The sequence below is a fragment of the Schistocerca americana genome, chromosome 3, assembly GCF_021461395.2.
Source record: "Schistocerca americana isolate TAMUIC-IGC-003095 chromosome 3, iqSchAmer2.1, whole genome shotgun sequence".
In the NCBI taxonomy this organism is placed as follows: domain Eukaryota; kingdom Metazoa; phylum Arthropoda; class Insecta; order Orthoptera; family Acrididae; genus Schistocerca; species Schistocerca americana.
Window position 1 is genome coordinate 690,458,582 of NC_060121.1, and position 21,323 is coordinate 690,479,904.

Sequence of the window (21,323 nt, forward strand, 5' to 3'; positions counted from 1 at the left end):
TTATCTAATGTCATAATCGTGCTTTCATCATCATTTAGACAAGAACAAACTCACCTTTTCCCACTGAATGTTAATTTTATTTTTATCCTACTCATACTAGGAATCATTAGTGATCTTCATTTCTCTATTTTGCGTATGCCCATTGATTCTTCTGTAGGCGCTAGACATACACTATGTAGGTCTTTAATCGGTAGTAAATCACACTTAAACATTCCAGTACACACAACTTTTCCTGTTGCACACGGCACATGACTCCCGCAATTGCTGAAGGATTGACATTACAACCGGTGAACGAGGTCCTGTTCCAACAGGAATAGCTACATGTAGTGATATGATAAGAATAAAGTTCCTTTACTTCACATCTATGGTCACAAATATTTTATGTCATTAGACTACCGGTTTCGGTCCATAATGACCATCTTCAGATCTGTTTTATAAAAACATGTTCTAGTATACTCGAGCCATAGTGCTATCGTCAAATGCTAAACACAAAATCAGTGCCAGCATCGTCAAATATCTATAAAAACAGTAGTAGTACACACAAGAGTCATCTTGTCAGCAGCACTACTGCTGTATGACCTTCCTATTATTAATTAGAGACCTGCATTGTCTGCATTTAGCGCATGGCATATGGCCAGCACACTGTTCTCCCGGCCGTTATCAGTTTTCGTGACTTCTCAGTCATGTAGCTCCTGCATTGGCCTCACAATGGCTTAGTGGACGCCACTAGCCAACAGCGCTCGGCAGACATGTACGGTTACTCATTCAAGTATTGGTCAAGCCCGAAAGCACTTAGCTTCTGCGATCTGACGGTAAATAGTGTTACCACAGTGGCAAGGCCGCTGGCCCAGTTTCTTTAGGCTAACACCAAAATAAATGGCAAAAGACAGATTTGTCCTTATCTATATGATAAATGTAATTCAAACAGCAACTGAGGAATAATGCTGCAAACATTAACAAAGTTGTGGCTGTGCTTAAGCACGATCTAAGTCTGCACCTGCGTCTACTTAATTACTTTGTAGTTCAAATTCAAATGCTTGGCAGAAGGTTCATAGAGCCACTTTTATACTATTTCTCCACCTTTCCACCATCTAATTGCAGGAGATAAAAATGAATATCTAAATACCGCCAAGCGAGCTAAGATTTCTCCTTTTGTACCACAATGATTGCTTTTCCCTATGTAAGTGCGAGTAAACAAAATAATTTCACATTCAGAGGAGAAAGTTGGTGATTTTAATTTCTCCAAAATATCTCGCTGCAACGAAAGACACCTTCGTTTTAATGATTGCCACCACAAAAAAAATACTGTATCCCTGACACTCTCACCCCTGTTTCTTGATAACAAAAAACTAGCTACTCTTCTTAGGCTTTTACAATGTCCTGCGCCAGTGCTATTTGGTAATGATCCCACACTGCCCAACAGTACTCCACAAGACAGGAAGAAACTGTGGCCAGACTCCCGAGTGCAAGCGCCGCACCTTCTAAGGGCTCTGGTAACAAATGCAGTCCCCAGTTTACCCTGCAACACAACACCTTCTATGTGATTGCTTCAGACTAAGTTGTTCGCAATTGCTGTTCCTGGGCACTTAGTTGTATCGACAATCATCAAACCTGTATGATCCATTGTGTTGAAGAGTGCCCAGTGGTGATGAATTATCGACACCACTCTGGAGTTTACTGCTGTGCTAAGGGGATAAGGGGATTTGAGGGTGGGGGGGAGGGGGTGAGTGAGTGGTGGTGACAGGCTGCTCGGCTCACTAGAAACACTTAACAGTAAAAAATGTCTTTATTTAATTCCGATACGTGATGTGTCACGACTCAGCGAAGCCAGCAAACCTCACTCTGTTTTCCTGGCCGACGCTGATATATGGGTAGCAGCATCCATCCTTGATGCTGAACAGGGGCCCTGCCATGCTAATAGAAGCTCCGCGGAAGGCCGGTAGCTTCTTGAAGACTACATTTACGTCAACGGCGTCCTATTTTCGCAGCAGCGTGGGGCCCTGGTGTTCTCGGTACTGCTCACGTCTTCCGTGGCGGCGCATGGAGATAATAGTGCATGGGATTCGACTTGCTGCTCACTGGTAGGAGTCAAACAGCGGTTGGCACTTCATCCTTAACTTTCACTATGAACTACGTGCTGGTGGCACCAGGCACAGACGGCAGGTTGGCAGGATGTGGCACTAAGTATGCTGATTAACTTGGTATTGCCGGTGACAGGCGCAGCCTGGTCTCGAACCCATAGATGCTGCCGGTGCCCAGTCGTCTCACTTTCTAGCGTGGATCCTCGTGTCGGGGGGGGGGGGGGGGGGGGGGTGGTGTTGCTGGACTCTGGCAGCAAGTGAATGCATTAGCTACATTTACATCGGTCCTGGGCGCATTTGTTCCGCTAAGACTTGTCCCCTTGTCATGTCACACATAACAAGAGACTTACCCTTGTGTGTTGACATGAACCTACCTGCTATAGTCATTACCACAGTGCAATGCATTTTTCCGCTGAGCGCAGCTAGCCTCATCTAGCAATCCCCATACGTATATATTATTGTGACCCATATGTCGCCACACTTGCCGCTACCAGCCTGCGGCCCCTAATGTAATATTTCACGGCGGCTTGCTCACTACATCATATTACCTTTCCCTAAAAGGTAGGTAACGTTGTTATGGTGCACCCGAAATTCAGCAGAATATCCCTAGTGCTCACCTGGACGGCCACACACCTTTTATTGTTCAGGCATAACCGCCACTCCTTGCGCCCTCTGTGCATTACTCTGTAACTCGTACTGATCTGACAAGTTTATTAGACGGTAAACGACAGCATCATCAGCGAACAATCCAAGAGGAAGCCTCAGACAGTCTGCCAAATCGTTGGCGTCACCCGAGAAACTGCAAAGGCCTCACAATATTTCCCCACGGAACTCCTGTTCCAACTGACGACCTGCCGTCAGTCACCACAAACTCTGAACTCTCCGACAGGAGATCATGAATGCAGGAGACACACCACAAGAAGACAACCCAACTAGAAGACGCCTGTGTGGAACGATGTCAAACACGGTTTGGAAATCCCGAAATATGAAAGCAGGCCGAGATCCCCACCGAAACCGCCCACCACTTCGTGTGAACAGTTGACCAGTTGTGTTTAACAGAACAACATTTCCTGAATTCGTGCTGCCAATTCGTCAATAGATTGCTTTTCTCGAGGCACCTCACGATGATCGAACGCAGCATGCGTTCCGAACAGATGAACTGAAAACAGATGTAAATCAGAAGTATTTAAAAATTTGACAGCTCTACTTTCGTTGCTGTGCTGGTAGCCGTAACCTTCAAGTCACAGGACTGAATAATTCGACACTTTTCCGCTTGCATGTAGCAGGCTATTAATCTTCAATATACTTTTGAGTCTCATATGTTATGTAGTATTTTGTTTTTCTAGAAATGGTGCACACAGCTTGTCTTTCCGTTTCAGGCCGTTGTGGATGCTACAGCGCATTCTTCATTTCTTCCCCGCCACCCGTCACTCCTTGAGCCTGCTAAAGTGGACTGGATGGTTGGCGTGAATGAAAATGAAGGAGGACTTTTCAGTGCAAGTAATGTTTTCAGTTGATTTAAATACGACATACTAATTTCATAAGTCCATCGCAAACTCATCTATGAAACCACTTACAGAAAAACGAGCGCGTACGTAGGAAACCTGCACTCTGTTTGTGCCAGCGTACTCAGCTTTATTTTATTAAGATGCACTAGATATTCATTCTGGCACAAATGGCTGAAGGAGGAATACTAGCTGGTTAAAAGGACCTTTACAGATCAAGACAGTTACAGACGGGACGCTATGCTCTGTTGGAAGAGATGGTCGTTGTAGATTCCAAGCTTTTTGCTTTCGAAGAAAGCACTCGGTCTGGATTAAGTTGCTCGATTTTCTAAACGGAAGCGTGCAAAAATCTAAATACGATAAGATTTTCCAATAGTGCGATGTGATTCCACAGCAAGCTTTTGTAATTATTACAATTTTTGCCCCAATTTTTATTTATGAGTAGCATTGTAGCTGCTGTACTATACTTCGCTGGCTTCCTCAAATGCGTAATACGGCGACATGTATGTTAAACCTATTATTTATTAACAGACAAGTTTCATCTTTCGTCTAGTGCTACATCGATATACAAACTACAGTCTAATTTCAACATCAGATACGTGGCTAAAAATCCTTTATTACTAAGAAAAAAACACTATGCAATTCTAAATAGTTCGTGATAAGAGCATTGCCTCAATGAATATACGTATGAATTTTCATCTTAAGTGACGCTTTTGTATGAGCTGACACTGTCTGTGAAATTGTCTGAATACAAGGGGTTTTTGGAAAGTAAGTTCCGATCGGCCGCGAAATGGAAACCACTGAGAAAATGAAAAATGCATAGTTTACAACAGTTTGCTACAGCTTCCAGCTACTTATCAACATAGTCACCGTTCCGACTTAGACATTTCTCGTGGCATTGTACCAACTTTCCAATACCATTGACATAGAAGACAGCCGCCAGAGCTTTCTGCCAATTAACTACGTTGGTCTACAGCTCGTTGTCTGTGCCATAATGTTGTCTGCATAACCAGCGGTTCATGTGAGCAGAGATGAAACTCAGAGGAAGACAATTATGGCCTGTATAGTAAATAATCAAGCACTTCCATCGAAAACGCTGAAAGAGCATTCTCATTGCCCCTGCAGAATGCAGCTAAGAATTGTCTTGAAGAAGGAAACGCGTGACAGTTACGTTAATGGGCTGCATAGCTTCAGGCGAAGTTTCTCACCAGGCCCTAGTACTTGGCGGCGGACACTATTTTCCGGGCATCTTTATATGTTCACCGTGAGCTCAGAACTGAAAAGGGCGACGTGATTGATCGACGTGCGTAGTAGAGACACTGCCCAGCACATCTGTGCAATATTGCATCGGATTCTCACAGTGGTTTCCATTTCGGACCGATCGGAACTTACTTTCCTAATAAACCTCATGTATCGAAACAGGCTCGAGACGCAGAAGTAAACAGAGGTAGCTGTACGTCGGTCCGCAGGTGATGGTTGAAGTGGTCACTAAAATAAAAATCCACTAATACCAATATCGCTGGCCCCTGTTTTGATCACAACCGAGGTAGATTCTTCCTACACGTCGGTCAGGGGCCTGAAGAAGGCGTAATAAAACGCTGAAACTGATTGCCAAATAAAATAAGGTTGGAAACTAGACTGCTGTACGTTGTTTAATTTCACATCCTCTGAATAGAGGTAGGTTAGTGCCATAATTAATAAAGCTAATATAAAAAACACTGAATGATCCGGGGCAAAAAGCGATGGATGTGGTCGGGTACAGATCATACATCTCAAGTATTTTAAGCTGCAACTCTCTAACTTGACAATCAATCAGGGAGGTACACATTGGCTACTGAAGTTTTGCCCTCTGCAACATCTTTCAAAATAGCTTCCTAGTTGCCTTTATTACAAGGACAGGAAATACAAATTAGTACTAGTTCCATTATGAAAACTCTGCTTATAAAATAATGCTGTGTCGTTGCAAATAGTTGAAGGAGTCAGCGGAAAATATTGCCAACTCTCTGCTGAGCCATTCATTTCTCTTCTGAGAGAAAAAATAATGCAAGTCGTGAGTACAGTTTTAGGATGAAAAACTCCCTCTACAAAAACTTCTGAGGTTTATCTTTAGCACAGATAGAATTGCATCGGTACACTTGTATTCAGCAGTTATCGTGGATAGTGTGGTGGAGTTAAAGACCAAATTAAGGAAATATGTATTGGGCAACTCCTATTTCACTGAAAACTTTCTTTTCAGAAGGTGTTAAAACTAATGTTCTTTTATAATTTTAAAACTAACACTACGACTGTAACATACTAATATTCCTTAATGTTTAGTAATTTCTTGGTATTCCATGTATATAAAACGTATATCCTTATTGCCGAACCTCAGAATTCCCTCTTCGTGGGAAATGTGGAGTATGAGTAACGTAATGTAACTGAGCGTGACACAATAGCTGTTGCATCACGAGTATTTTCGTGCAAGAAATGAAAAATGTAGAACGTTTCAAATACATATGGCCACATCGTCCTCCTAAGCGCGTCTGATCTTAGGACCACGGAAGAACAAATTCGGGCTCCGATTACTGTGAACACACATTAGAAAAGAATGTAGGATTGAAAACTGTCATATGTGAAATGATATCAAATTTTAATTGATTTAACCTAGTCAGTAAATTACGGTAAGTGAAAAGCAGCTGATCCTTTTAACATAAAATAGTCAGTTACTATTTCATTAATATGCGTATCGCCTTAATATTAGTTGGAGCTACTGTAATAGGGTTTATACCTACTACGAACAAGCGTCACGCTTTTTTAATAACGATGCATTTTCTTTCAGGACTTTATGCGAACAATTCCGCGTGGAAAGAGATCGAAAATAGATTGAGGGTAGTGATACCAAAACAAAACGCAGACCTCGTTATAGAAAAGATTCGTGAATTTTACTTTCCATCTGGAGATCTGTCTCCCAAGGGTATAACTGACGTGAGTATAAATTCGATGTATGGTATACGCTTGGGAACTTCCTATTTCAGTGTACTTTCCTAATATAAAAACCTAGTTTATTTGTAAAAATTAAGCATATTAATCCAAAAATCCACGTTACTATGTATGTATTTATTAATATAGAAATAATTTCATTAATAGTTGTTAAATTTCAAGCAAATTTTTATATGTTTTTGAACTTTTGCAATAGATGTACTCTGATGCCGCGTTTACATGCGGTAGTGATGAGACAGTCCGACGTTACAAAAACACGGCCTCTGTCTTCTATTATTATTTTACCTACAGAGGAAAGTACAGGACAGCAGATCCTTATCGAAGAACTGACTTTGATTTCGGTAAGATAAAACATTTAGCTACACTTTAATGTACTGCTATATTCTTGGACTAGTGTGTTACAGAAAATGTGGTTCCTTACGTCTCATTCATTTGAACAGCGTAATAATGAATAATAAATTACTACATTGGTGAAATTCTTAGTTAGGCTTTACACGAGCGCCATTTGTATCAACGACTGGTACGAAGATAAGTGTATTCCACGCCACGTGCGAGTCTGTACACCTGCTTATTTAGCTGCGTAGCTGTTCATCTGGCTCTTCCATCTACTAGTAAATTACGATCCCAGGACCTCATGCTAATATTTAACAATACTAAGCACAAGACCACGAAATTCTTATAAGTGTCAGAGTACGGTTAGCGCAAATTACAACTTTCTTATAAAGTATTCTCTTACACAGAACAAACTATTATCACAAACCCCCTAAGGCAACAACATAATCTTCAGTGAAACGGTAATATTCAGATTTTACCTGTCACATAACTGTTACATTTTTTTAAATTCATCTGTCGATACAATCTTGCACTGCGGACCGCGAACTGTTTCCCACATAAACACATATGACACAAAATTTGTCCTCATTAACTCTTAAAATGTGAAGGTAACTCGAAATGATTAATAAAATTGAGTAAATTTAGTTCATTGAGCTTGGTGTGCTACTTGTTAATAAAGGGATTTACTCATTAATAGAGGGAGATATGGTTCTACCGCCAAGTTTAAGCGAATTTGCAGATGTTAGTATCAATTAATATGCTCCAAGAGTCCAGCGGGCATTTCTTAACTGTACAGAATCCTTGAATTACGTGCAATCCGTGTATTTGTTTCGAAACATAGCAATAATTGTGACAAACTATGAATTGTTTCACTTATTAATAATAAGGCAAGCAGAATAGACTACAAGATTTTTAACCTATTCTTTACATCTAAATAGTTCGAGAAACCTAACATTCGGAAAAATATCACGAAGAATTAAGAGATTTACATTCTTTTATACAAAAATTGAAATTTTTAGCAGGATACCAGTTCCTCGAACGGATGAAATCTCACTAGATTTTATAAAAAGTTTCTTACACAGTTGTTGCAGACAACCGCCATTGGGAGGTATTTGCCACATTTGAACAACTCAGTACCTCGGCTTTGTGCAGGGTTCAACACAGACGATTACCGATGTAAATAAGAGTCTTCCCCTATGAACAGTTCCATATACTATCTCAATGCAGATTCAGCCTCATTCTTACTGGTCGCTCATATGACTTGCTCTCGTGTGAAAGCTTATCGCTTCATAGAACTACTGCTTTTTGGAACTACTGCATGGCTGTCACGATTTTACTTTCAGGTGCTGGACATACAGATGAAATGTTCTACTTATTTCCCAGAAACCCGTTCTATCCGGAAGATTACGAGTTACCAGACGAAGACATGAAGATGGTTGAAACAATGACTAAGCTGTGGACAGATTTCGCTAAAACTGGGTAACTATATCAATTAAGACATAACGGTATATATTATAAAATTTACAAAAAACTATCGATTTTTGTACCCTTAATTCACTGTGAGGAAACTCTCGATGAGTAGTGTCTTCGTGGAAAGAGAGTAAATTTAAAAATGTTATTCTAACGGAGGTATACGCGACAAACACGTAAATTACCCTTGCATTGACAGGATATGGTTCAAAATGAGTACTTATTGCTGATCCATTGATTATACATGATTGTTTTGTGTAGTACAACAGACATTACATCAATGTGCCAATTATGTGTTTCTTGCTCTCAATGCACCTGACAGTGCCACTTTCCCATGTGCGAGTGAAGGAGACACTGCACACTTGCTGGCTCCCGTATTTGCTCGTGGAAACCCGCGGACAGTGGAGATACCACGTTTGCTAACGTTGCCTCCTCTGTCTTGCTAACGACCTGCGAGCCGGTTAGAGGTCAGAAACGGATCAAGCAAGAGCCTGCTGTTGAGGGTTACACATATTATAAATCAAGGCGCTGCTGTTACATCAGTGGTACAGCAGTTTCCTTCCAACTATCTTATTCTGCGAGTATGACGAGTCTGAGCATAGTAACGCTGCAGTCGCTTCCTACTCGTCGAATCTCTTTTACTGAAGTGTACAGGGGCGTAAGGCGAGTCATGACTCAGTGCAGAAGTTGAGTGCACGATCTTGCTGATGTGAAGTATCACTAAGAGGGCGAAATGACAGATTGTCGCGATCAGATGGTCTGTAACGAAGCCGTTTCTTGCGAGGCTGAGGAGGCTGTAACACGAAAATTAAGTGGCGCAGTGCATACAGTTGAAAATGTACACCATTACAGGAATAGTAATGTTTGGTATAAGTTCGATGATGTATTCCAACTTTCAGACGAATAGCATGTAGAGTTCATCAAATGGGTACGAAATGATTAATTCCACCTGCATCGTGGAAAAACATATGTAATATATAAAAAACATACCTACTAGTTTTGCATTGTCCAAGAAGATCCAACCACACCTGATAATAATAACAGTAATAAATACTGTATGTAGCTGCAGTGTCACGACTACTCCGTTATGCTTGCAATCCCATGTACTGGATCTCCTTTCAACGCTGGTGGAGTCCGTTTGTACCGCACGAAGACTCAACCGACCAGTTTACAGTGCAATGAGCAGTGGCAGAGACTCACGAGTGCAGATAGACTGCGAGTTCGGAGATAACGTCGTTGGCCCGCTGACGAGTTTAACGCGAGGGTACACAGCTCATTTCTGATCTCTAGTGGCTGTCCCTATTAACGAGCATTTTGCTACTAAACGGTACATTCGTTGATGAGTATCTAAAATAAGTATGCTCCACATTCCGCTTATGCAACGAACCGACGTAGCGTCGCGTATCTGCTGGTCTTGAATCGGTTCGAAACGCGCATCGGTTGTTTCTTCGGATTGATGAATATTCCACGCAGAAAAACGAAAAATTGTGGAAAACTTAGTACTACTAACTACAAGTGGGACGGAATTAAAGGGACTTAAACTGCCACCAAGTATCTCGGCTGTGGATGCTTAACACTTCAAACTTTTATTATAAGCGTTAAACTGATTTCCGAATTCCTCTATTAATACCTTGACTTCTCCCCCCCCCCCCCCCCAAGTAAACTCTCCTTGAAACAGACTTTACAACTGACTGTGAAAAAGTTTTATATTTGACATAATTCAACAGAAACGAATCAAACGGACGTAGGTGAATAACACTGGTCAGTTGAAGGAAACATACTTGCTCTTGTGATTTACATGTACAGTGGCACGGAAGTATGTATAGTTAAGATAGCGCAGAACTATCCTCCATTTATGCATTAATTTATGCATAGAATCCAGTTGTTTTCATGTCGGTAACGGTGACAGAATATGCCGAGGACCACTGATATCGTAAAAACACCGGACAGACGGTATTCACACTTTCACAGTGTGGTTTCTCCTACAACTGCGATCGCAACATTAGGGCCAAATGGATACACTGAGCAGATGAATTCTGTGCTATGGGTAGCCGATGTTACTCTTTGGTGTCGCTCCAAAAATTATACCAAATCAAAAAAATCGTGCGTGATAGTAAACGACGAGTGGCTGCACATCATTAAGTAACTCAGTTGTTCCGGTTTTGAATAAAAGTTCCCGATTTGTTCCACAGTCTTTAGGTAAAAGCCTAAAATGGTAATACGTTCCGAAGTATTCTCTCTTGCTAGCCCCACTACCCCTTCCCAGGTCGTTGGGATTTGGCTGGAAACAATGGGTCGGAACTTGGAGACTGGTTGGCGGTGCTGTAAATCAAACGAAGGTGAAATGATGACTGCAAATTGGAAGCGTAATTAATTGAACTGTCTGCCGCTGATTCCCTGTTAGACGTAATAATCAGTCTTACCTGCCAATCTTCCTTTGCTCGACGGTTGTAGCAAAGAACTTTGTCAAGAGTTCCTGGAAGCTTTTGAAAGGGGGCAACAGGGGAATGCCACAGACTAGAAGACAGAGACGTCTGGTAAAAACTCAAATATATTGACCATAAAACTCACGAAATGCGGAGTGACTTGTTACATTATATTTGTTGATAAACCACACACACACACACACACACACAAATTAAGCAACAAACTGTCACGAAAACGGCTTGCTGCAAGTCAAGACAAAATAAGAGGAACCGCTGAACCCATGAAACAAAGTATGAATAAGTCACCCATCCCCTTTTTTAGAGTCAGTGTGTAACAGATAATCACACTGGAAGTAACTAATAGACAAGATATCTGAGTCGAGAATAGCCCAAGTACAGGCAGCATGAACTTATTTATCGTGGAAGAGCACACAGCTTCGTCATGAGATGTTAGCGGAACTATCACTAGGAAATTATGACGGAAGTAACTGCGAACGTTTTGCTGAGCTATGGTGGATGGTAGCTACTCAGCTCCTATTTGCTTGGTTGCTACGAACTACAGGAAGCATTATGCATACAGACTTGACAATGACAGTGACACCCGTCTATCACCAAGTCACACCGACTGAGCCAGTGGGGTTGCAAGAGTCCTTTATATCAATTCCAGCGCCACAGAAAGTGGGCCCCATAACAAACCTAACAAGGGAGGCGATTAGAATTTCATCCGGCCAGCAACAGCCTGGACTCCCAGCTCAGGTGCAGGACTAGACTGTAGCGACGGGAAGGTCTGGTATCATGACGCCTCGAGATAGCCGAAGATCGGAAGTTCAAAGTAACGGCTCGGGAGCCTCTGCAGCACGTAATTCATCTGTAGTTCAGAAAAATTCTCCGCGTCCACGAGACAATAGTTCACAGCTTAGGTAAGCTATCGGTAGTCACAGACTGCCAGGGAAAATAGCTTTAATATCATTAATTCACCAGTTAATTTTTTCGGCTCTTAAAGTAATCACTAGTGCAATCCGTGACAAGCATTATTAGATTTGTGATCTTTCACGCAAGCCAAATTCTGTAGTCGAATATACAAGGTGGTTATAATTAAACTGACAGTGTTCCGAGTGCTGCAGTACGGGCTGTATACATCGCAGGACGCTGAAACATCATAAAAATGGTTCAAATGGCTCTGAGCACTATGGGACTTAACTTCGGAGGTCATCAGTCCCCTAGAACTTAGAACTACTTAAACTTAACTAATCCAAGGACATCACACGCATCCATGCTCGAGGTAGGATTCGAACCTGTGACCGTAGCGGTCGCGCGGTTCCAGACTGTAGCGCCTACAACCGTTCGGTCACCCCGGACGGCTAATTTGTGAAGCTCAGTGAGCTGGTGGATATATTTCTGCTGGACGCCGCTACGGCGCCTTGCCTGTTGCTGACCTATCCCAGTCGTTGAGTCGGGGAGAGGGACCTATGGTCTAACGTGAAATGGCTAATGGTTCAAATGGCTCTGAGCACTATGGGACTCCACTGCTGAGGTCATTAGTCCCCTAGAACTTAGAACTAGTTAAACCTAACTAACCTAAGGACATCACAAACATCCATGCCCGAGGCAGGATTCGAACCTGCGACCGTAGCGGTCTTGCGGTTCCAGACTGCAGCGCCTTTAACCGCACGGCCACTTCGGCCGGCTCCTAACGTGAAACCCAAACCAAGTGTTGTTCTAGCGCATCCTCACTTCGTTGACAGGTGAAGGCTAGGTTAAAGGTAAGACGGAAAAATCCATGGTCTGACTGAGATTCGATCCCATGTGCTCTTAGTTTCCACGCACGCTCTTCAGCACTGCACGACCAAGCCCGATGTTTGTAAGTTTTGATGAGTGAGTTTGTGAGAATCAAAACATGTGACATATACGGACATATGTTTTGGTTGCACTAACTTAGAAGTTTAAATTACTTACGCCACCAAGGGTCCGAGGGCCATAGTATTTGACATAAATTTCAGCTTCATATCTCCACCAGTTCCTGAGAAAAAGGGTCTTCCCATACGGACGGAGAGGCGGACGGACAACTAACTGCAGAAGGAAACATTTTAATTTGATATTATTACAATTACAACGAAATGAATACTCCTGGCTGCATACGGGCGTTGATATAAGTCAACGGGACAGCTGACAATGTGTGCCCCGATCAGGACTCGAACCCGGAATCTCCTGCTTACATGGCAGATACTCTCTCCATCTGAGCCTCCGAGGACACAGAGGATAGTGCGACTGCAGGGATTTACCTCTGCCGGCCGGTGCGGTCGTGCGGTTCTAGGCACTTCAGTCTGGAACCGTGTGACCGCTACGGTCGCAGGTTAGAAACCTGCCTCGGGCATGGATGTGTGTGATGTCCTTAGGTTAGTTAGGTTTAATTAGTTCTAAGTTCTAGACGACTGATGATCTCAGAAGTTAAGTCGCATAGTGCTCAGAGCGATTTTTTGAACTTATCTCTGGCACGCCTCCCGTGAGACCAACATTCGCCACTTATTGTCCCCCACTATATTCATAGTGTCCCTGCCCGTTATACTCATTAATCGGAACTTTACTGCCGACTCCCGTAAGAGTCCGGGCACTGTTTGTGCATCTGCGCAGAAGAAGATGGTCAAGTTGTGGGGCGGAGGGTGGAAAATTTAAAGAATTATTATATTATATTTCTATTGTTGCCTTTCTCAACACAGGCTGACTACAATGTTGGCAACTATAAAGTGATTAACAAAAATGGTATGCCTGTAATTAGAGTTCACTGTGCCTACTCTCATGGAGAATAAAAGTTGTTGATTATTGAAGTTCATTACTCTGAGGATTTAGGATGATGTCTGGGATTCATAGAAAAAGCAGTTTACTGTAACAATTTTCACTATATTCTGAAAACGACAAAGCGTAAAATTCCAGACAAATGATTAACCATATCAGCTATTGTACTATCTGAGCTGTTCAGAGTTTATTGCACGGACCCTATTATCCCTAGATAACTAAACTGTTCAATAATCGTTATCGATGTAAATGTTCAAAATGAATGTTCGTCAAAATTTGATGTTAATACTCATCAAACGCCACGCTAGTAGTGGTAGAAAGCCTGCCCTGCGGCGACACGTGAAAATACGACATACGCAAACTGAGAATAAATCATTAGAGCCGTTCCTTTATTAACTCTTTACCCCAATGCAAACTCATTGTTACGTGCATATCGAGTTACGTAATACGGCATACAAGGCTGTTCCTGGCAACTGCACAAATGCGACGCGTCTTCCGATACGGAGTGCGCACTGATATGAATCTAGAAGAGAACTGGGGCCTTACTCTAGCTCGCACACTCTTAGTTATATAGCCGTGGTGCAAACCGCCGAAGTCGCAGCCGACAACATTTGCCTTTACTGACTAGCCGCTGGGCTAGCAAAATACCGCTTCAATTTACTAAATAATTAATTGCTTCATTCGCTGAAGGCCAATGAAGCTCTAGATTTAACTGTGCAATCAGCACACAAGTAAGTATATGTAATAAAATTCTAATGTGGCTAGATTAAATACTTTTGGCGAGAGAATTATTTTAGTTGTACTGCATGCAATAGATGAGCTCTGAACTTGCCCTTTGGAGAGATGCTACAGCTATAGTTTTATAGCTATCTTTTTTAAACTTCTCACATCTTTGTTATTATAGCGTAGCTCCCTTCTATCTAAATCTAAACATCCTAGCTTTATTTAATCACTTACTTAATCTGTTTTGCTTCTGAACTTTTAGGACATAAAAACAGAAAATTATGAATTTCAACCAAAATTTTACTTTGTGAGATCCAGCATGCTGTTTCCATTAAATTAGAATGAAAAATGAATTCGAATATAAATTTTGAAGTTTCTAGCTCCTTCCTGTTGCGCCGATGATTTTTATGTAAAATGTCCAAATTTGGAAAACTGTTAAAGTTACTAAACTGAAACTTAACACATTATTATTTTAGCATCTCTTCTGACATGCTATTAACTTTTCAGATTATTCATTTTACTTTTAAGGTATTGCGCAACATTCTTGACGTCATAACTAGTTACAGTGGACTAGGCTGGCACACAATGGAAAGCATATGAATTTTATATGGCGTGAGTAGGCTGCTTCCCCGCAAAATGGCCGGTGAGCCTTATATATATATATATATATATATATATATATATATATATATATATGTGTGTGTGTGTGTGTGTGTGTGTGTGTGTGGTATCTGTTCCTTTGTACATGTCCGAAAAAACAGATAACATATATATATATATATATATATATATATATATATATATATATATATATAAGCAATTTTCAGATGTTTTTCCTTCATTTGCACAATGAAACATTACTTCTTGCCAAATTTTATGGTTCTAGGTCAACGGGAAGTAGCCCGCAGGCTTTGATGAATGAGTTTTCGAGTATTAAAATATGCGACATAAATGGCCGTACTTTTGACAGCATTGACTTAGAAGTTTGCTTTACACCGGAAAGGAACCGTATACCTGCCATAATTTCAACTTGATATCTCTATCCGTTCATGAATAAAAGGGGTCTCAATAGTAGGGCAGACAGACACAAACAAGGAAGTGATCCCAAAAGGGTTCCGTTTATACCGACTGTCGTACAGAACCGCAAAAATAACACAGACATTGTAATTTCTTTTCATGAATCTCAGATGTTCTAGAAAACGTGAGTACATTCATAATGTCCGTGCATACCGTTTCCTCCAACATTACTCATACGTACTTACGTTTTTTTTTTCTTATTGCCTTTGTTGCTTTTGCAGGAACCCAACTCCAGATGGTGATCCTGTAACATGGCCGAAAGTTACATCTGACGATGAACCGGAGTACCTAGAGATCGGCGAAGAGTTGAAAGCCAAGAGGGGTTTCACCAAGGAACGTATTGAATTCTGGCGATCCCTAACTTCTTTGTGGGATTCCGGAGTACAGGAAGACACTAAGGACGAACTGTAGTTGCGAGAAGTTAAGGCCAGAAGGAGAATTTCTTATTGTATTTAACACACAAATTAATAAAGGCCGTAACTTAATCGTTTCCATTGTTGTAGAATCTGTAAAGGAGCGACTTATTTCCATAGCAACTCTACACTTATCAGTACCATAAGATCTAGTTTCCTTTATTACAAGTGACTTTCTTAAAATGTCGAAAGACTTTAAGTGACAAAACTATTTTTTTCCTAGAATCCTCTAACACAGTCTTGGGTGACTGGGTGGGGGAGAGTGGACAAACATGGACAATAAAGTGAGCTTCAGCCACGAGATGAATCATATGAAATTGTTTTCGTTCTTGGCGAGTTGAAGTAGTAAAAATTTGTCGAATTCCAGCTGGACGAGCTAATCGAGGTGTCGCGCCTTTTATTTTAGATTTTTTTTCCAACAGGCGGAATCTGGTCCTCTCCAGACGGGTTACTATTGAAAATTATTGTCCGTTTGGCATTCTCTAACCATTCTAGGTGAGAGATTTTTCCGAAATCAGTCGACTTGAAGCTAAGTATACACTTCCGATTGTAATATTAACAACATACTTCAGACACCACATAAAAATATACCTTCTTCCTAAAAACTACATTCAATTTATCAGCAATGTGCACACAACCCGGCGTAAAATCAATGGGTGAATATTATGTTCTTATCAGCAGATACTGTGGACTACTTCCTTACATATGCAGAATCATATAAATAAGTGTTTTATCAATTTCGAGTTAAAGTACAAAACCACAAACTACCAGCAAAGAATGATCTCTCGACGACGTACGTCTCCGCAACACAAGCCAATAATTAGCCGTCTAACTAGGTGGTTTAGTCATTTTGCCGGACTATCGCTACGAATATATGGAGAAATGTTTACGTGATGGCGAAACAGACTTTCGAAGCTGATGGAGAACGGTAAACGTATCAGTTTAAGAAAGGTAACGTTTATTCTGAAGCGACTGGATCGGAAGCTGTAAGCCAAAATTTACTAAACGAAAATTTACCATTGGTCTTCTGACGATGGTAACAATCCAACAAGAGTACACAGCCTGACAAAGAAGAAAATTGAACACCCATAAGATCTGGTCTTACACGTGCATAACGTCGACAGCTACGTAAATGATTAGATCTGCAACTCTCTGTGACATGTCGAAAGCCCACCAGAGTGCCTTAGCGACGTTCATGTTTAGTGTTGTTGCCAAGCCCCGTAGGACATATAAAGGGCGTGAAAACCATTTGGGAAGGATACGAGAGATTCCTCGTATGAACAACACCTAACAGAGTTTGAAGCGGACCTCGTTTCGGGTCTTCACGTGGTCAGCTGGTCGGATCGTGCAATATCCAGATTTGTGGGACATTTGGATGTGACAATGGTCCGACGTTGGACTACATGGAAACGTAACGCCAGACATATTCGTCAAGGTCGGTCGACCTCGTACGACCACAAGGGAGGATTACCGTGATGTCCACAGAGCACATCGTAACCCATTCACATCTGTGCCTGAAATCCACGAACAGGCTGTGGATTCCCTGAAATATTCTATATCATCCTGCACAATTTGTCAGATACTACCAGGTACCGGATCAGAGAATTACCATCCCATATGTACCCTGCACTTAACAGCAGAACACAAACGGCTTAGTTTGCAGTGCTGCCATGATCGTTAAACATGGATTGCTGTCATATGGTATTTGATTGTGTTCCGTGACTAATCGCGATTCTGCACTACCTGGATCACCATGATCGAGGAGTTCGGAGGCGACAGTGTTTTGGTGGGGGAGTCATTGACGATGACTTCATATCACCACCGATAGTGATAGAGGGAACTCTGGCAGGAAAACAGTATCTCATGTACAACCTGCAATCTCATGTGTTACCTCTCAGGTGACAGTACTGCAGTGCTATTTTTCAATAGGAGAATCCTTGTCCACATGTATCACATGTCTCTACGGCCTGCTTTACGTTGAGGTATCTCGACGGCCAGCAAGATTCCCCGATCTGTCCCCACTAGAACATGTATGTGACCATCTCGGACATCTATTCCATCACGGCGCCAGTAACCAGCATATCAAGAACTGGTTACAGCTGTGGACCAGCTTGCCTCGAGAGAGGATACAATGACTCCCCAACTACACGCGCATCCAGTGCAGAGAGGGTGCAGCGTCATACTGAGAAGTGGGCTCATACTGCTAAGTTCTTAGTAAATTTGTTTCTGAATTATGATCGTTCTAATAACATCACAGATCTTCTTAACCTACGGAATTTCATTCGTATCCTGCTCCTCTTCTGGTTGCATCATTTTTTTTAAAGACAGTCTATTTTTATAATAATTTTTTTTTTTACCAGCGCGGCTTTGGCATTGGTTCTAAATGCATAAAGTAGATCTCGAAAGTGTCAATCTCTACGTTTCATACAAATATGCCATCGTCGAAGTTCTGTGAAAGCCTTTCGAAAAACTTAGATGTCGTTCGGACGATGTCACACGCTGTGAGATTTCTTGTGAGATCTTCTCCATGCGTGCATTGTACACCTGCTTTTATCAAGTCATCACACAAGGAAAAAATCACCCATAACACGTTTGGCTTCGTAACTATTGACTTCACATTTCTGACCCAGTATTGATACGTGAACTTGATACAGTCGTCCTTCTCCATCACTACATCAAATCCAGCATGCAACGGGGCACATGACACATGTTCCGCACCCAATAAGCTTAAACAACGTCAGTTTCGTTCCTAATTTTCTTGCCAACCCTTCATCAGAAAAACACAGGTTTGTATTGCATCTATGTTAAACCTGAAATGAATGCCACAGAGTCCCCAGATATTGTGTATAACTGCATAGGGCGGTTCCACCTCAGAAAACATCGTATTCCACTTGCTTTGCTCGTCACACAAGTGCCGTATAGCTTTATCTCAAGGATATGATTTGAAGTCCTGCTGATGGCTTGTTTAGAGGTATCTAGAAATAGTTAAAACATAGCACAGCTGTTATTAGCTCATTGTAAGCTCTAATTACAATGAAACAGCTTGACTATGTTGAAGAATCGTCCTTGTGAGTACTATCTTGTAAGTATCTTCACCACAATACTTTGTTTATAACACAAGAGCTTACGGGGAAATTCTTTTCCTCATCATCCCTTGCATCTGGCAATATCCACATAATTTATCTGTTACAGACACAAGCAGTATGCACTTCCAAGTCAACTACTGCTGTCGCACAAGTTTGTGAAGCAGTCGCACAGCATCCCCAGGGGTACTTTATCAAGGAACAAACATGAACATCTCTCGTAATTCAACACGGAAGCAAAAATAACTGCACCCAAGTGAAAATTAACTGTTGTCATACGCTAAAAACCGAGCAACGTGGCGCAGTGGTTAGGACACTGGATTCGCATTTTGGAGGACGACGGTTCAAACCACCGTCCGGACATCCTCATTTAGTTTTTTCGTGATTTTCCTAAATCACTTCAGGAAAATGCCGGGACGGTTCCTTTGAAAGGACGTGGCTGGCTTCCTTCCCTGTGCTTCCCAAATCCGATGGGACCGATGAACTCGCTGTTTGGTCTCCTCCTCCAAATCAACCAACTAATCTTACGCTAAAATAGAAAGTTACACTCTAGTAAAGAGATGACCTATTTCGGCGTCGCTCAGACCGTAGTACATTTCTCCATATTGTCTGTCTTTATAACGTAATTAAATTATTGTAAATTTAAGCTACCTGTGGTCAAGGGAAGCATGGTAGCTCAGAGTGTTCGGTCAGAGGGCTGGCTGCCTTCCGCAATATAAATACTGAGTGAAGTATTCATGGATGAATTTGAAGGTATGTCATGCAACGTCCGTCCAGATCAAGTACCGAAAACACTTACGAACAAAATGAAGAGATAAAAGGGGGCCGGGTTTAGCGTCTTTAATTAGTAATCAAAACGTCCTCAGTCCCGGGTTCAAACCCGCCACCGCTTGAATTTCGAATAAAAATAATCAGCAATGGCTGCCAAAACATTTCGGCATAAGAAGTCACCCTCACCCAACAGCCTTGTCAAAGAGGGCGGTGGCGCGGACAGAGGTTCAGGGCTTTCCCTTGCCCTGGGTTGGGAAACCGTCTCTAAATGGCAGAAGAAACAGCAATGTTCAACGGCATGAGGATGCAGAAAGCAATGGAAACCACAGCATTAAAGGTACATAATTCACATCCACAGGACATTTGGCCCGTAATTGTAAAAGTGTCATGATGATCTCTCCATTGGCAAAAGATTCCGGACTAGGTCCCCATTTAGATCTCCGGCAGCGGGTTGCCAAGGGGGAGGTGACTATCACAAAAAGAGTGAATAACCAACGAAAAGATAATGTTCTACCAGTCGGGGAGTAGAATGTCAGAATTGTGAACGTATTATGGCAGATAGCAAACCTGAAAAGCGAAATACTAAGGCTCACTCTACCTATTGTGGGCGTCAGTGAAACGAAATCGAAAGAAGATAAGAATTTCAGGTCAGATGACTATCTACCGCATCAGAAAGTGGTATAACGGGAGCTGGATTCGTTATGCATAGGAAGGTAGGGCAGAGAGGGAGTTACTGTGAACATTTCAGTGATAGGATTGTTCTCATCAGAACCGACGGCAAACCAACACCCACAATGACGTTCAGGCCGGAGATGTAAAGATAGATAAAGTGTATGATGTTACTGAACGGATATATCCTAATAGTCAAGGTGGATTGGAATGCAGCTGTAGGTGAAGGAGTAGAAGAAAGGGTTGCAAGAGAATAAGGGCTTGGTAGAAGGAATGGGAGGAGAGAAAGACAGATTGTGCTCTGCAATAAACTTCAGCTAGCAATAGCGAATTCTCTGTTCAAGAATCACAAGAGGAAGAGGTATACCTGAAAAAGGCCAGGAGATACGGGTAGGTGTCAGTTAAATTACATCATTGTCAGGCTGAGATTCCAAAATCAGATACTGGATTGTATGGTGTACCAAGGAGATAGAGTCTTAGATCACAATTTAGTAATGATGAAGAGTAGGCTGAAGTTTAAGAGACTAGTCAGGAAGAAACAATATGCACAGAGGTAGGATACGGAATACTAAGATACCAAGAGATACGCTTGAAGTTCTCTGAGGCTATAGATACTGCGATAATGAACAACTCAGTAGGCAGAGGAAGAGGAATGGACATCTCTGAAAAGGGCAATCACAGAACTTCGAAAGAAAAATGTGTGTACAAAGAACGTAACTGTCAGGAAACTACGAGTAACAGAAGATTAGGTGATCGACGAAAGAAGGAAGTACAAAAGTTCTCAGGAAAATTCAGGAATACAGAGATACAAGTCACTTAGGAATAAAATAAACAGGAAGTTCAGGGAAGCTAAGGTGGTATGGCTGCATGAAAAATGTAAAGAAATCGAAAACGAGATGATTGTCAGAAGAACTGACACAGCATATAGAAAAATCAAAACAACATTGGGACAAATTAAAAGCGGGGGTGGTAACAAAAGAGTGTAATAGGAATTCCACTG

The 21,323-nt window shown here is 41.7% G+C and overlaps 1 protein-coding gene across 1 annotated transcript in view; it reads left to right on the forward strand.

Annotated features, from left to right (window-relative positions):
* The window catches only part of LOC124606316 (juvenile hormone esterase-like), a 61,830-nt gene extending 45,975 nt beyond the window's left edge, over positions 1-15,855 (forward strand). The window contains exons 7-11 of the mRNA XM_047138299.1: positions 3,461-3,581; positions 6,405-6,550; positions 6,762-6,906; positions 8,242-8,377; positions 15,609-15,855. Coding sequence (XP_046994255.1) covers positions 3,461-3,581; positions 6,405-6,550; positions 6,762-6,906; positions 8,242-8,377; positions 15,609-15,798 — 738 coding nt within the window. The 3' untranslated portion in view covers positions 15,799-15,855. The remainder of the gene's footprint in view (positions 1-3,460; positions 3,582-6,404; positions 6,551-6,761; positions 6,907-8,241; positions 8,378-15,608) is intronic.
* Positions 15,856-21,323: the final 5,468 nt, after the last annotated feature.